Below are 15,558 nucleotides of genomic sequence, written 5' to 3' on the forward strand. Positions count from 1 at the left end.
CAAGGCGGGGGATGACCGCGACCATCCATGAGCAGGGCCGTCATGCTTTATAACTGCCCGTCGCCGTCAGTACAAGCCACGTGACCGGTGGACCAGTCTCTGGTCTTTCTCCGTCAAGTCAGCGTTGGACGTTTGGACACTTGCTACACAGCGGAAAGGTATTTCGAAACTCATAATTAATAGCTTGAATGGAATTTAGATTCCCTTGTTATTGTTTTATTTTAATTCATATCGTAAGATCAGTTTCAAGGAAAAGAAACTTTTCAAATATTGAAAAGAGACTAAGTTCGTCTATTTTATGCTCATAATTGTTGCCATCCTCCTCCTCCTTCTCCTCCTCGTCCTCCTCCTCATCATCATCATCGTCGTCGTCGTCGTCTCCCACTACTATTTTGCCGCCATTAATGTAGTTTGTTTTTTTGTTGGGGCTTTTTATCGTTTTTTGCTTATTCTACATTTTTTTAAACCCGTCAATTTTAAGTGAAAAGTGGGAAGGAGGTGAAAACAGTGAGATAGATGGAACGGGGTGGGGTGGTGGGGGAAGGGCTTTAGCAGGTGGACTGTGAGAGCTCTTTTTTTAAAAGTGACATTGAACTCTATCATTCTGTGACATGCTTTGTTTTAAGATGATTTCATCTATTTTGACAGTTTTTCTCCACATTGTGCAGCCTGAGTTAAGTAGAGCAATGGCATCGGGAATGAGGCAGTACTTCCAGCTGATATCACTACCATTGGTTGCCCTCATGATTCAACGCTCAGTCCAGATGCCCACGGAGTTTGGTAAGTATGAATCTATCAATGTTCTAGTTAGGCAAGTATACTGTTCAGAGTAGAGCCAAACGATTGTTGAGCTGTCTAACAGGCGACAGGTTCATCAAATCAGAAAACTACATACAGGTGAGGGACAGATTGGAGGTAGAAGATGTACCATGGGAAAGGCTTGGGTCCAGTCGGTGGGCAGTTATTTACATCACAAGACGAATGACTCTAGACAGCGCGTGTGTTCACGAGAGCACGTGCAAGTGTTTACACTTGTTTGAATGCAAAGTGTCAAAATATGATTCTAGCTTACTTTTCTATCGTCTTTAATTTTTATTTATTCGTCTCGACAAGTGGGAGTAAGAACCAAGAGAGCAGGAACAAGTAAGACAGTATCCTGTCTCACATACAGCCAACACATTTAAGAAAAGAATTGTGTAATTGAATTGAAAGTAAGGGCTCAACACAAAAAGAGTAACACAAAACACATCACCAGTATATGCCGCCACAGTTCTGCCAGTGATGGTATCTTCCTCGGGCACCAGGATTTAGGAAGGGGCAAGTTTGAGGTTCTCAACTAGAAGGAATGTTGGAGAGGTTAGTAAGGGTTTCTTTGGAACGAATATATTAGTCAATATTTAAACCGCAGACCAACGGGACAACTTTATACGATGGAGATATACCCGTGTACCGTTCGTAGACATACGGGTTGACACAGGCGTAAAGACACTTCTGTCATGAGTAACTGCTCAGTTTTCTCTGTGAATTCGTACTGGCTGAGTCCCTGCTGTAAGGTGTTGGCATTGTGCAGTCTGATGAATGCTGCATATCGGGTGGCTGACCTCACAAACCGTCCTCATTACAGGGTCGGCCGTCTGCATGAGCTCTGTGGCGGAGTGTAGCAGCAGGAGCATGGGTCAGTACCCGCTGTGTTCTGACTGCAGTAAGTTCGTGCTGTGCGGTAGTACATCCAAAGTGGTCACCTGCTCTATGGGAACCCTTTATGATCCACAGATCCAAGTCTGTAACTACGCCAGAGCAGTGAATTGCAGGTAAGTTTAAACAACGGGCCCTTGCGGTTCGAAACCAACGTGCTTTAGAATTTTTTAGTGAAATTTAGGAATCTAGTTTATCAATCCTTTAGACACTTAGTGGATCGGGCATTTAAAAAAAAAATAGAAAAAAATCATATGACCTAGAAAAATTGTAAAGGTATTTTAAACTTGAATTTAAGATAAATGAAACTGTTGTTCTGTTACGCGCGTATTATCTGCCTCAGCACCTCCTTATCAATAAACTAAACAGATACAAATCAACAAGTGTGCACTTTTCTCAGGGCGTTAGATTAGATAGGTCTTATATACCCGACATAGGGATAAAAGTTACATCTGTTCTAAATTTTTACAACAGTTTGTAGTCTCCAAGCTTTATTTTCTGTTGTCTTCAATTTTAATTGCAGGGGAGGGACATTTTCTGTATCTCGAGTGTCGCTCTCATTCATTTAAAAAACCACACTGTGAAATAGGAAGAAAGAGAAAGAAATAGAGAATGAAATGTTCGATTTTTAGTTCATTTTACTATTTTTATACAGTTTCTTTGCATTTTTATATTGTATTCTGAGGTTAGCGCATAGGCACGAACATGCGATTTTGGACCTGCACGGATGTTGGGGGAACAACTGATTATTTAAACTCTGCAACTGTAATGCCCCCAGTGATGGTGGGGCGGCAAACACCAGTCTAAACTATGAATTATGACCTTTTCCTTGTCACCCCCCAAAAAAAAAATAAATAAATAAATAAAACTCATCGTGACTTAGGACATTGTAAAAAGTCTTATTTAGTTTTTGAGTCTTGCCGCACTTCCCTCTGTTTCTTGTTTGTGAAGTGCACTTGTCTTCTGCTCAATACAATGATGACTTACAATACCTAGGCAACTGGAAAGTAAGATAAACTTACAATTCGCGTTTCTCAGTCAGTAGAGTGAACGTTTGATTTGCAAACGCACGTAGATGAAGAGTTGTGTAGCTGTTGTAGCAGTTGATCTTTCTACTCAACCACGATCCAGTCAACCGTGTCACGGTGCTGTGCTGAGGCCAACAATTTGTCATCTTTGTTATCTTGAGAACTATGAGGCGGGGCGTGTATGTACATTACGAGTAAATTGAAATGATGGATTGTAGAAATTACATGTAAAATCAAATACTCTGGAAACATATAAAATCAATTACGTATGTTACTTACTATACACGGATAATCAGATGTAACAGTATTAGAACTAAATTAGTATAATAATTAGATCGTAAGACATAATTATTCGTTATGGAAACTTCTATATCAAAGTTTCTTTCGCAGTAATATAGTCTGGTTGTAGAACACGCCTTATGTCAAACTAGAGCGACAGGTACACAGAGAGAAATGAGGGCTTCGTGAACGTGAACTAACGGTTAGTCGTCTGCTATTTTCAGTGCTGTAAATCCTTCCGGACAGACGACGACGACAAGGACGACGACGAAGACGACGACAAAGACGACGACGAAGACGACGACGAAGACGACGACGACGACACCACCAAGGCCTGAGTCTAACAATTGCATCACGTCATGCGTGGGTCGTCGTGACGGCGACTATCAGTCGTGTCTCGGATGCCACGTCTTCGCGTCCTGCTTCTCTGAACAATTCTTCGACAACCGACCGTGCCCCGCAGGTTTGGTGTGGGACGACAATCGCAAGATCTGCAACTATGTGTCCAACACATGCCCGGGGTAAGAGATATCACCCACTATTGGCTTACTAAATATACGCTTTTGTTTTAACTTTCGGAGAACTTTGTGTGACAGATTACCCTTTTACCCTAACGGCCTTGTAGGTAAGCATGGCAAAGAAGTTCCAGCTTAAACTGTCAAGTGATTGTTTTACTTGTCACGGTGACGCTTGTATGCTTTCATGAACTTGCTTGTTGAGAAAGTAGTATTGGGATTTAGCTGATTAAACACGTGTCATTTATCTGAAAAATTTGGATAAGTAAATGTCGAACCCATACTGTTGAGTTTGCTGTCATCAACTAATTCTCTCTTCTTACATTCACAAGTTTCGTCTTTCAAGCTTTTAGGTATTTACGAACGGGAAAACAACTAATACCCAGCAAAACACACAAGATTTGGCCAAGCTTGGTCCAAGCTTGGGCCAATGTTTTTTGCTTGGCCCAATCTTGTGTGTTGTGTGGATAATTACTTTTCTCTTACCTATTTTAAATCTACCATTGGCAGTTTATATCACAAAGTGATCTTTTCACTTAATTCTTTCTGTTCGTAAGTCTCCGTAGAGTAAACTGACTAAATCCCAGCTTCCACTTTATGCGACGACGAGCGCTTAATGCGCATGCGCATAATGATAGACGCAATATCTCCCGTTCAACAAACTGTAGAGTATGCCAGTGTGGAAGTTTCTTTAACGTTCATATATTTTGTCTCACTTCTGTCTCACAGGAATATCTCCACAAGCACGAAACAGCCCAACACCACTACACAAGTTGCCACTTCACCAACAACTACAAAAGACTCTAACACTACTCTAACAACAACCACTTCGCCAACAACTACAACAGCATCTAACACTACTCGTCTCACAAGCAGACCGACATCTCGCACTACTCGAACAACAAGGAGACCGACATCTCGCACTACTCGTAGTACAAGGAGACCAACATCTCGCACTACTCGTACAACAACACGTGCAGCAAGCACACCGACATCTCGCACTACTCGTACAACAACACGTGCAGCAAGCACACCGACATCTCGCACTACTCGTACAACAAGCACACCGACATCTCGCACTACTCGTACAACAAGCACACCGACATCTCGCACTACTCGTACAACAAGCACACCGACATCTCGCACTACTCGTACAACAACACGTGCAGCAAGCACACCGACATCTGGAGTCATCAGTACGACACCCAGTAGCACCACACCAGTTGCTACTACATCTGAAATCACCAGTACGACACCCGGTAGCACCACACCAGTTGACACTACATCTGAAATCACCAGTACGACACCCGGTAGCACCACCACACCAGTTGCTACTACATCTGAAGTAACCAGTACGACACCCGGTAGCACCACCACACCAGTTGACACTACATCTGGAGTCACCACTACGACACCCGGTAGCACCACCACACCAGTTGACACTACATCCGGAGGCACCACTACGACACCCGGTAGCACCACCACACCAGTTGACACTACATCTGAAGTCACCACTACGACACCCGGTAGCACCACCACACCAGTTGACACTACATCTGGAGTCACCACTACGACACCCGGTAGCACCACCACACCAGTTGACACTACATCCGGAGGCACCGATACGACACCCGGTAGCACCACCACACCAGTTGACACTACATCCGGAGGCACCAATGCGACACCCGGTAGCACCACCACACCAGTTGACACTACATCCGGAGACACCAATGCGACACCCGGTAGCACCACCACACCAGTTGACACTACATCCGGAGGCACCAATGCGACACCCGGTAGCACCACCACACCAGTTGACACTACATCCGGAGGCACCAATGCGACACCGGTAGCACCACCACACCAGTTGACACTACATCCGGAGGCACCAATGCGACACCCGGTAGCACCACCACACCAGTTGACAATACATCCGGAGGCACCAATGCGACACCCGGTAGCACCACCACACCAGTTGACACTACATCCGGAGGCACCAATGCGACCCCCGGTAGCACCACCACACCAGTTGACACTACATCCGGAGGCACCAATACGACACCCGGTAGCACCACCACACCAGTTGACACTACATCCGGAGGCACCAATGCGACACCCGGTAGCACCACCACACCAGTTGACACTACATCCGGAGGCACCAATGCGACACCCGGTAGCACCACCACACCAGTTGACACTACGTCCGGAGGCACCAATGCGACACCGGTAGCACCACCACACCAGTTGACACTACATCCGGAGGCACCAATACGACACCCGGTAGCACCACCACACCAGTTGACACTACATCCGGAGGCACCAATGCGACACCCGGTAGCACCACCACACCAGTTGACACTACATCCGGAGGCACCAATGCGACACCCGGTAGCACCACCACACCAGTTGACACTACATCCGGAGGCACCAATGCGACACCGGTAGCACCACCACACCAGTTGACACTACATCCGGAGGCACCAATGCGACACCCGGTAGCACCACCACACCAGTTGACACTACATCCGGAGGCACCAATGCGACACCGGTAGCACACCACACAGTTGACACTACATCCGGAGGCACCAATGCGACACCCGGTAGCACCACCACACCAGTTGACACTACATCCGGAGGCACCAATGCGACACCCGGTAGCACCACCACACCAGTGACACTACATCCGGAGGCACCAATGCGACACCCGGTAGCACCACCACACCAGTTGACACTACATCCGGAGGCACCAATACGACACCCGGTAGCACCACCACACCAGTTGACACTACAACTGAAGTCACCACTACGACACGCGGTAGCACCACCACAGCAGTTGACACTACAACTGAAGTCACCACTACGACACCCGGTAGCACCACCACACCAGGTGCTACTACATCTGAAGTCACCAGTACGACACCCGGTAGCACCACCACACCAGTTGACACTACGTCTGGAGGCACCACTACGACAGCCTCTTCTTCAGTGCCTACCACGCCTTTTACAACCTCAGCTGAGCCGACTTCAACGGCGTTCGTCATTTTACCTTCGTCCACAACACCTTTAGCATGCTATGTTTTGCCCACGTCTTCTAGCCCAGTCCCATCCCTTTCAACAACTTCTTCACAAACATTTTCAACGCCATTAACTTCCTCTTCTTTGCCATCTACTTCATCATCTCCTACATCTTCTGTGACATCTGAAGCAACCTCCACTCCACCTTCGTCCGCTTCATCTACTTCAGCAACAACTGCAACAGACGCTAACACTACTCCAACAACAACCACTTCGCCAGCAACTGCAACAGACGCTAACACTACTCCAACAACAACCACTTCGCCAGCAACTACAACAGACTCTAACACTACTCCAACAACAACCACTTCGCCAGCAACTACCACAGACTCTAACACTACTCCAACAACAACCATTTCGCCAGCAACTACAACAGACTCTAACACTACTCCAACAACAACCATTTCGCCAACAACTATAACAGCATCTAACACTACGCCATCAAGCACACCGACGTCTACCACTGGCAGCACGTGCATCACGTCGTGCGAGTGGCTCGTGGACGGCAACTACCAGTCGTGCAACGGCTGCTCTGTGTACGTCTCGTGCACGGGAGGCTTCATGGTGGACAATCGGCAGTGTCCAAGCGGACTGCAGTGGGACGACAACGCTAGGAGCTGTCAGTTCACCTCCACCACCTGTCCGGAGAGGCTCCCGGTTTGACATTGAGATGATGTGTCATGTGTCACTATGTGGTGACTCGACTTTGTGAGTTCGACAAAAATCCGTTTAACCTCTACGCTAAGATCAAAGTGCGGTACCTACTTGCTACATGACTTGCTCTACAAGACCAAGAGATATATCCATATACAATACAGCAGACGACTGGTCACCAGTACTACAGTTCTGCACTGACTAGCGTCTCTATGGTATTTCTTTTCTACTTCTTTATTATTTTAATATCTGCTTGAAGAGCCTCCTTGCTAAAGGCAATCTGCGTTCATCCACATGAATCAATGTAATCGACAAGTTTCAGCTGTGATTTTTAAATTCGAGTCTGTTTACAATATCATTTTTTTTTCAAAAGTAATATTGTCCACTCCGCAGAGATTCATCTTTGTCCTGCTCACAGAGTCGTCTCACCAGAATTTTTCAGAGTATCTTGAAGCTCTTTGTGGGGTTGTTGGAGTCTCTCTCTTTTCACTCGTATGTTTCTCTAATTTTTTTCTCGGGATATATACTGTGTATATGTAAAGGATTTGAATAAACATGAAGCCCTGTTCCTGTGTAAACTTGTTTTTATTGATGATTTTGTTTCCTTCAGTGTAAGCGCTAACTGCAGATACACAAATATCTCTTTCTGTTTATGTCCGCAATTTCCAAGAGAACATATAATGTCTGTGACGAAGTAAGCACGTGCTTCTAGAAACGAACCCACGTGAGTTCGCTCAGTGACACACGCATGCACATCGCCTCATGCGCGCACACGTACCATCCATACGTATATTTTATGTATGTTCACGTGTTCTCTTCGAGTGCTGTTGCTGTTTGTGAAGCCATAGCCTCATAATAGAAACCCGGACATTGTATGCCACAGACTACTGGACTGACAGGTCTTCGCTTTGTTGGCGAAGCTGCTTCAAGGAGATTGTTTGGGGAACAAAGATGTTTCTGTATCTCTTCAACGATATGCAGACAAACTAATGGACGTATACAGATATATTAGTTTGTGGTACGAGGAAGTAAAACCCAACAAACACTGTTCCCTTTGACATACTCGATTCGCTCGATCGTGACTGCCATGACCCAGCCATTCATGCATGTAGAGTCTGCAAAAAAATCGACACCTCACCTTTCAACTTCTTGCTTGCTCTATGACACGGCATACACACTGCATGCTTGTTTTATATGTGTCACCAAAGCCATATCAACATAGTATAAAAGCAACATATCGTAAGGCTTATCCTCACAGGATCAGGTCCCTTGTTCTGACGAGGAGATCGAGTTTATCTTGCACGTGTAGTGTTACAGAAACAGAATACTTTGATAATTATTCTCGTCTGCATAGAAAACCTTGCAATGACTTTTGAAAAGAGTGATACAAATAGGACAGAATTTTCGCCTGAATATTGATAAACAAGGTGGAGAAACCTCGAGCACCGTGCATGAACAAAACCTCTTTGTGGCGACAGTAAATACTGTGAGGCTGTGATCAATGAGACACGACATGCGGTAACCGTTGGCTGCTGTCAATCAGGTGTAACACCTTGTTACAAACTGCCAAATGGAGATCCCAACCGAATGAAGAAACCATGATTATCCCCAGTGTAATTCTCTCCTTTGTCTCACAAATCTTTACTCAAGGCATAGCAAAGGGTGTGTGGGGTGTGGGGGGAACAAAACCTTGACTTTGATCGTGACGATCGTAGGTCGCAAGGGTTGTTAGGGCAACGGGTGGCGATGATTGTGCCACAAGCTGTGTAGTCGCTTATGTAGGTCGCTAGCTGTCTTTCACCTGCTCCACATCAGACGGTGTTGCAACCCGAACATTACAGCTCCGCGGCGCTTTGCAACCCATTGCCCCGACAAGAGTGTATACACACCTATTCAACCTGTTCGTTGCTTGCCGCCGGCATTGACACCTTCCTACGACTCCATTGCTCACACAAAGCTCAGACTAACACGTCAAGGTAAGACAGTACACGAGGCAGGTGAGTGAGTTTTCAAGTTTTAGCCAGAAATTTTGGGATACGATAGTAAAAATTAAGCATGAAGGTAAACTTATGACGAGCGTTTGAATACTGGCTTTGACCGTGAATGACGACTGTGGGCTGGAAGAAAGTTTCATTACTTAGAAGCAAAGACGAAGATGTCTTGGTAGGTGAAGTCGACAGAATGCGAGAGCAAGATAAGATGAAAAGCAGGAGTGTGGTCAAATACATAGGGTGCCCGGTAGTACAGTGGTTAAGACTTTTTTGTCACCACCACCACGACAATAGTAATAATTGTAACAGAGTGGTTAACCAACACTCAAACCAAAAAGCTCAACCCAACACTCAACCCAAAAGGGCAGGAACTGTCAGCAGATGCACAACCCTTTCATGTACGGGTTAGAACAATAGCCACGGCTGAGCCACACGTCGATGCTCCTTCTCCGATCCGCCATTTTTCCTCCTCAGCCTTTTTGTCGTCACCTTTTTGTCGTCACTTTATTTTCACGTCACACCTTACGTCATTTGCTCAAGGAACTTCCCAAATGGCATCCAGCCCATTTAATAATAATAATAATAATAATAATAATAATAATAATAATAATAATAATAATAATAATAATAATAATAATAATAATAATAATAATAAACGCTTGATTTATTATATAGCGCATACTCACGCTCGTAAGGATGCTTTTAGCTTTTAGCGCTTGACACAAGAACGAGACTTGAGAAGCCTAAGAAGAACGGAAGGATAAATAACAGTGTCGAAGACTAATGAAAGACAGACATAGAAACACAAAGATGAATCGGGTAACAAAAACTGAGGGTATCACGATTCCGCAGTGAAAGACGAGTAAGGAAGAAGTCAATAGACGAAAAGGGAGAGGGGAGAAGATGTACTAGCATTGTGCGGACTGTTGTAATATTTGACGAAGGCCTTTGCTGCAGTATTTGTCTAATTGTTTTATTTCGTTATGTCTGGGGATGTGTGGCAGGAAATGCCGGTGATTCACGCCATCGACAGTGGGGGCAACACCATGAAGGCCCTGTATGTGGAGGGCTGCTTCTTCCCATTCTTTCCCTTCACCAAGGACCCCAAGCGCCACCTTTCGAACATCAGGAATTTACCGATCAGGGACGATGATCTTCTGCTTTGGGGTTACCCCAGAACAGGTGTGTACTGTGTGTTCAAACTTTTATCCCATCTACAGGCCGGTCAAGTCAATGACCTGTGACCTGTGCCCAGCTTGAGCGCCCGCCATGGACGCGACAGACCGAATGGGGCGGAGGTGTGCATCCTATAGGCAAGCAGTTATGTCAGATGTGATAAGCTAGTAAGTCACATTTGACACCAGAGTAGTCGGCACTGGTTGTGTTTGAGTAACTGATCTAAAACCAGAATTACATAAGTGTCAAAGATATTGATGAGCTAGCTGGTTCTTATGCCTTATTGTCTTTCTCCCTCGCTTGTTTTCGCTTTCTTGTTTGGCCCGTGATATCCTACGTCACTGTCAACAAAATGTCTTTTGTTTGCAGGCTGTCACTGGTTGTGGGAAATGATTTGCATGCTATCTAAAGGTTTGTGCTGTGTCTTTATTATCTACAAACTACAGCCAATAAAATATTTCAGTAAGAAATACTAATCACGGCATATTAGTAATGACCAACTACCGACCTCTATCATTTCATTGGCTTTGATGAACCTAATGATATCGGTCATTAATGAGTCAGTGTTAATGAAGTTGTCATGTGACAGGAAGCGTGCAGTACGACGCCAACACTAAAGAGAACTACATGTTGGACTTCATGACGCCTGAGATGTTGGAGGCCATGCCCTCGCCACGGACACTCAACTCGCACTTCTACTTCCATCACCTGCCAGCACAGACCAAGGAGAAGAAGATCAAGTTTGTGGTCAGTGGTCTGGAAACCTTAGTCTGTACTGTCACTAGCCCTTTCCCCTTCTCCCGCAGCCTCGTCTTACACAATCTCTGTCTGTATGTCTGCAGATGAATTTATGATAACATCTGAGCACCGCCTAAAAATCGCCTAGCATAGCTGTCACACTGAGAAAAAAAGAAAACGATAATGAGAACACAAAAAAACAATAAATGTAAAAAAAATCAAGGAGAAATAAGAAGAGGACGGTGTAAAAATTAGCTTCACCCAGGTATTTGCAGACATGTGGCCAGTGCTGTAAGTGTTCAGTGGAGTGTTCAGTCAATCGTCGATGGTGTGACATCCAGTGTGATTGTGATGCCTTTCTGTGACAGGTTCTACATCGTGACCCGAAGGATACAGTGGTATCCTACTATAGTTTTATGAAAGGCTTTGCCGAGCTCTTTGACTACAACGGCACTTTCTCCCATTTCCTGGAGTTGTTCCTAGAGGGCACATGTAAGTAGACGTACCACCTGTAAGTTGGATGTTAGTTGTAGATGTCATCTACTTTGTGGCTTTTCGAATTTTCTTGCTATTCCTCTTCCTTGTTTCTTTCTTTCCTTCCATTATCTACTTCTTTCGTTCCTTCCTCTTCAGTGAATCACGTGCAACACCCGCAAGTCTTCTGTAAACATCTTGTAAGGAATCGGTAAGCCCCAGAGTGGCCTTTGTGACAATGACTTGGAGAATGATTGATCTCTGTGACGATGACTTAGAGAATGATTGTTGTATGTGGCAGTGCCCTATGGATCGTTCATCGACTTTGAACAGCACATAATGCAGACGCTGGAGGACAATCCTGACATTCCCGTGTTGCACGTGTTCTACGAGGATTTACTCAAGGTTTGTTGTTGGTTGTTTGTTGGTTGATTGTTGGTTGGTTGTTTGTTGGTTGATTGTTTGTTTGTTGGTTGGTTGTTGGTTGGTTGGTTGTTGGTTGGTTGTTGTTTGGTTGTTTGTTGTTTTGTTTGTTGTTTGTTTGTTGTTGTTCCAACTAAACAGCAAACCTTAAACATAGAACTGATCCAGCAACCAACACTGTATCCCGGTCAACTATCCCAGCCCTATAAACAAGTACCACTTATAGAAAGTAAGGAGAGGAGAGAACCCACAGCACACAGCCCATGACTCGCTGTATCGATAACAGGGGTCCGCTGCACAACATAAGATTAGGTTTTAAGGCGTATTTTCAAACCGTCGTAATGGTTGGGTTAGAGTTAGGGAATACGCGTACCCTGGTCCCGCGTTGCCTCTAGTCACTGGTGTCAGCAGATTAAAATTTAATTATCTACAAACTTACCTTTAAAGGTTAACCCTGACTCAAACATGAAATCAGCCTCAAATGTGTTTGCAGGTTAGCAGCACAGGGCGTTGTGTTAGCCTTAGTGTGTCACGCAAGTGCATTCAAACACACGTTTAAAATATGCGTTGCGAAATCTCGTGTGGTTGGGGAGGGGGAGACGTACACATAAGTTGACCTACATTCTCGTCTGAAGGTAGCAGCCAGGATATTATTATTGCTGTTGAACGAGACGTCGCGGCAAAATGAGGTTCTAACTTTGTTTCCTACAGACCAACCTGAACAGTTGGCGTTTTTTTCCATGTCTAAAGACTTGATTCTCGTGCTCTGATAACAGCGCACTTCGCTGAGGTTTATAAAGGCCTCAGCCAATGGGACAGCTAGGACAATAATTAGGTTTAGCCGTGTACAAACGTTACGTCACCAATTTGACCTTTTTGTGCTTCACCAAGATATTGGTAAATGGTATTCTACACTGAGTTTTACCAAGCTATTAGAAACAAATAATTTATCCCATTCAGCCTTTAAGAATAATGGTGATAGTGGTCTCCCCTTCTTTCTCTTCGTTCTTGTGCTTACTTTTTGTTGTCACCACACGTGGAACACATCATTCATCCCAATCGTGTCAAGTCCATATATTCCTCAAGTTTGTCGAATTAGGCAATGATGCAACATGATGTATGAATTCGTCTGTCCATACCCATCTGTCCCTTGCTGACCTGTGGGTCGGTGCGCGATCAGAACTGCGCCGAAGAGCTGCTGAAGGTGCAACGGTTCCTGGGTTATGCGGCGGATGAAAAGCTGTGCTCTGGCATCGCTGCAGCCTGCGAGTTCAAGAAACTGAAGCAGGTCATCGTTGACCGTCCAGACCCTTTACGTGGCGACCACAAGGAAGGATTTGAAGGGGTCTGCAGGAAAGGTCTGTTCTTTTTTTCTGTGTGACACTAGTGTAAAACCTCTTGAGGATAGCAGAATGAGCATTACCTTGATTAAGACAACAAACCTAGAGAACTGAATACATAGTTACTCAAAAATTAAAATTATTATTTTTTAATATGAAATGAACAAAGAACATTAGACAATGATTTAAGACCAATTTAAACAAACTCTAGACTTTCTAGATATGACGTGGACAAGTTAAGACGGTGGAGAAAACTCAGTCTGACTTGAGCTAATATACTTTGATACCCTGTTGATGTCGAAGAACGACAGGAGACAGGAATGTGGGCGGCCATAGCTACGGATTTACAACTGACACGGAGATTCTTTTGTGCTACTCGGACCGAGTGTACCTGTCCCCGAGTGTTAGTGCGTCGTCGAATGACATTATATCACTGAATGTTACATGAACTTTACCCTTTTGTTTCTTCATTTGCAGGTGTGATTGGGGATTGGAAGAATTTTTTTTCAAAGGAGGAGGAAGCTGCCTTCAACGAGGTGTTCAGAGCGAAACTGGGAGGAACCATACTTGCTGAGCGTTACCTGAAAGCTTGAACACACTTCATCTTAGGGCCCACACGCTTTCTTATCATATTTTTCATATTTACATACATGAAAATGGTTGTAGACCCATTAATCATCTGAAGCTTATTGAGACTATTATGTATTTGAAACATATACAGATGCTCATGCACCTTGTTCCAGAAACAGGTCGCAACACTTGTTTACCTGACCTGCTGCTAACTCGTGCTGACTGATTTTTCCTAACTCACAAATGTTGATATTTTATTCCAGACTCCCTAATGTTTACACGCTAACTCAATAATGTTATTATTTTGTTCTATACTCATAACTTTTACACACTATATCAATAAACTTTTTGGAGGTAACTTTTTTAAAAATTGACAATCTACTGACCCACGAATGAGTATGTTAAAAATGGCCTTTTATAGGCAAGTTTTTAATCCTTCGGTAAACAGCTCATGAACTTCATGAAAAATCCCGAAATACCATCATGTGCGAAATAAAGTATTTTACCAGGTTCATATTGGCTATGATTGTTTTTCTAAGTTTTCTGTATGAAATATTTAAAAATAAATTTAGGAAGTAGTTGTGACTTCCAAGGGAAGTAATGCAACACGGGTTTGGCCAGAGATAACCTACATCCCTTGAATACTTTTCCTCTCTTTTAATCTCTCTCTCTTGCACTCATTTTTATACCTTTCATTACCAGCTCTTCTGCTCACTCCTCAGCTCCTCATCTTCATCCATGCATTTTGCTTGCTGCTGCTTTTCCTCCTGAGGGCACGTAGAGTATCATCACACGTAAACATGTCTCGAGACGCCATTACATCGATGCACGAACGCCCACACGCGCTGCCTGAGTGTGTGTGTGACTGCGCGTGCTCGCGTGTGTGACGTCATCGTTTATAAGTTCGTGTTCGCTGACTTACAAAGAATCGTCACGAGTTGTCTGCTCCGACATTTTGTAATTTTATCCACTTACCTCCCCTGTTTCTTAATCGTATTTCATTTTTTGTGTCACAAAGATGACACGACAGCCTCGTAAACGACAAAGCGGCTTTAACTGATATCTCAGGAATGTGTTGCCGGGCCTTTCATTTGCCTTTTTTTATTATTGCCTTAAATGCTAAACGGCTAAAACGAGAGGTTGGGAATGGTGTTTTTTTTTAAAGGAAATAGCAGGTGTGAAAACAGGAATTTAAATAACGTTTTACAACTGAAGGTGATAAAAAGTGTGTCAGCGAATGTTACATTCATCCTGACTTCAATGAACTGTTGTGTATATATATATAACTCCTTTCAGACATCACTGTACGTGATAAGGCATCATGGTCCTCTCTATGTACTAATCTTCTGTCGTGGGCTTCTGCCCGTGATGAACAAATGTTTCTTTTTGTTCAGCAGTGCTTTTAGGCCCTTGGTCACCCAAGGTTTGTTGTTAGGATAAACATACACTGCCTTGATGGACTGGTGCAATCAACACTATTTTACTCCTCACTTTTACTCCTAACTGTGTGTTAAATGTCTGTATGGGTATGTGAGCAAAGACAAATTTCTGTCCTCCTGGGCAGACAATAAAGTCTGTTTTGATTTGATTTGATTTGATT

At 44.2% G+C, this 15,558-nt stretch overlaps 2 protein-coding genes across 3 annotated transcripts; both read left to right on the forward strand.

Moving 5' to 3' along the window:
* The first annotated feature begins 9 nt into the window (after positions 1 to 9).
* LOC112555142 (mucin-2-like) lies at positions 10 to 7,812 on the forward strand. Its single transcript, XM_025223373.1, has 8 exons — positions 10 to 158; positions 649 to 780; positions 1,625 to 1,811; positions 3,227 to 3,523; positions 4,247 to 5,743; positions 5,942 to 6,048; positions 6,100 to 6,153; positions 6,207 to 7,812. The coding sequence occupies exons 2-8, from the start codon at positions 687 to 689 to the stop codon at positions 7,253 to 7,255; spliced, it is 3,285 nt and encodes a 1,094-aa protein (XP_025079158.1). The 5' UTR covers positions 10 to 158; positions 649 to 686; the 3' UTR covers positions 7,256 to 7,812.
* Positions 7,813 to 8,745: 933 nt separating this feature from the next.
* Positions 8,746 to 14,472, forward strand: LOC112556770 (sulfotransferase family cytosolic 1B member 1-like). Of its 2 annotated transcripts, none has more exons than XM_025226124.1 (8): positions 8,746 to 9,243; positions 10,242 to 10,419; positions 10,783 to 10,824; positions 11,003 to 11,160; positions 11,520 to 11,643; positions 11,927 to 12,030; positions 13,229 to 13,406; positions 13,866 to 14,472. In XM_025226124.1, exons 2-8 carry the CDS (start codon positions 10,245 to 10,247, stop codon positions 13,979 to 13,981), a joined length of 897 nt encoding a protein of 298 aa, XP_025081909.1. In that variant the 5' UTR covers positions 8,746 to 9,243; positions 10,242 to 10,244; the 3' UTR covers positions 13,982 to 14,472. The 2 variants fall into 2 exon arrangements, with proteins under 2 accessions (XP_025081909.1, XP_025081908.1); XM_025226123.1 differs by having other exon boundaries at positions 8,757 to 9,222.
* The last annotated feature ends 1,086 nt before the right edge of the window (positions 14,473 to 15,558 follow it).

The sequence above is a fragment of the Pomacea canaliculata genome, linkage group LG2, assembly GCF_003073045.1.
Source record: "Pomacea canaliculata isolate SZHN2017 linkage group LG2, ASM307304v1, whole genome shotgun sequence".
In the NCBI taxonomy this organism is placed as follows: Eukaryota; Metazoa; Mollusca; class Gastropoda; order Architaenioglossa; family Ampullariidae; genus Pomacea; species Pomacea canaliculata.

What these genes read in the sequence shown, in the direction of transcription:
- LOC112555142 (XM_025223373.1), top strand. Translation starts at nt 687, where the DNA reads ATGGCATCGGGAATGAGGCAGTACTTCCAGCTGATATCACTACCATTG. An exon ending in GCCAGAGCAGTGAATTGCAG is followed by an intron (nt 1,812 to 3,226) that starts GTAAGTTTAAAC and finishes TGCTATTTTCAG; the next exon opens with TGCTGTAAATCCTTCCGGAC. An exon ending in AGTTGACACTACATCCGGAG is followed by an intron (nt 6,049 to 6,099) that starts GCACCAATGCGA and finishes CTACATCCGGAG; the next exon opens with GCACCAATGCGACACCCGGT.
- LOC112556770 (XM_025226124.1), top strand. Translation starts at nt 10,245, where the DNA reads ATGCCGGTGATTCACGCCATCGACAGTGGGGGCAACACCATGAAGGCC. An exon ending in AGAAGAAGATCAAGTTTGTG is followed by an intron (nt 11,161 to 11,519) that starts GTCAGTGGTCTG and finishes TTTCTGTGACAG; the next exon opens with GTTCTACATCGTGACCCGAA. An exon ending in TCTACGAGGATTTACTCAAG is followed by an intron (nt 12,031 to 13,228) that starts GTTTGTTGTTGG and finishes GTGCGCGATCAG; the next exon opens with AACTGCGCCGAAGAGCTGCT.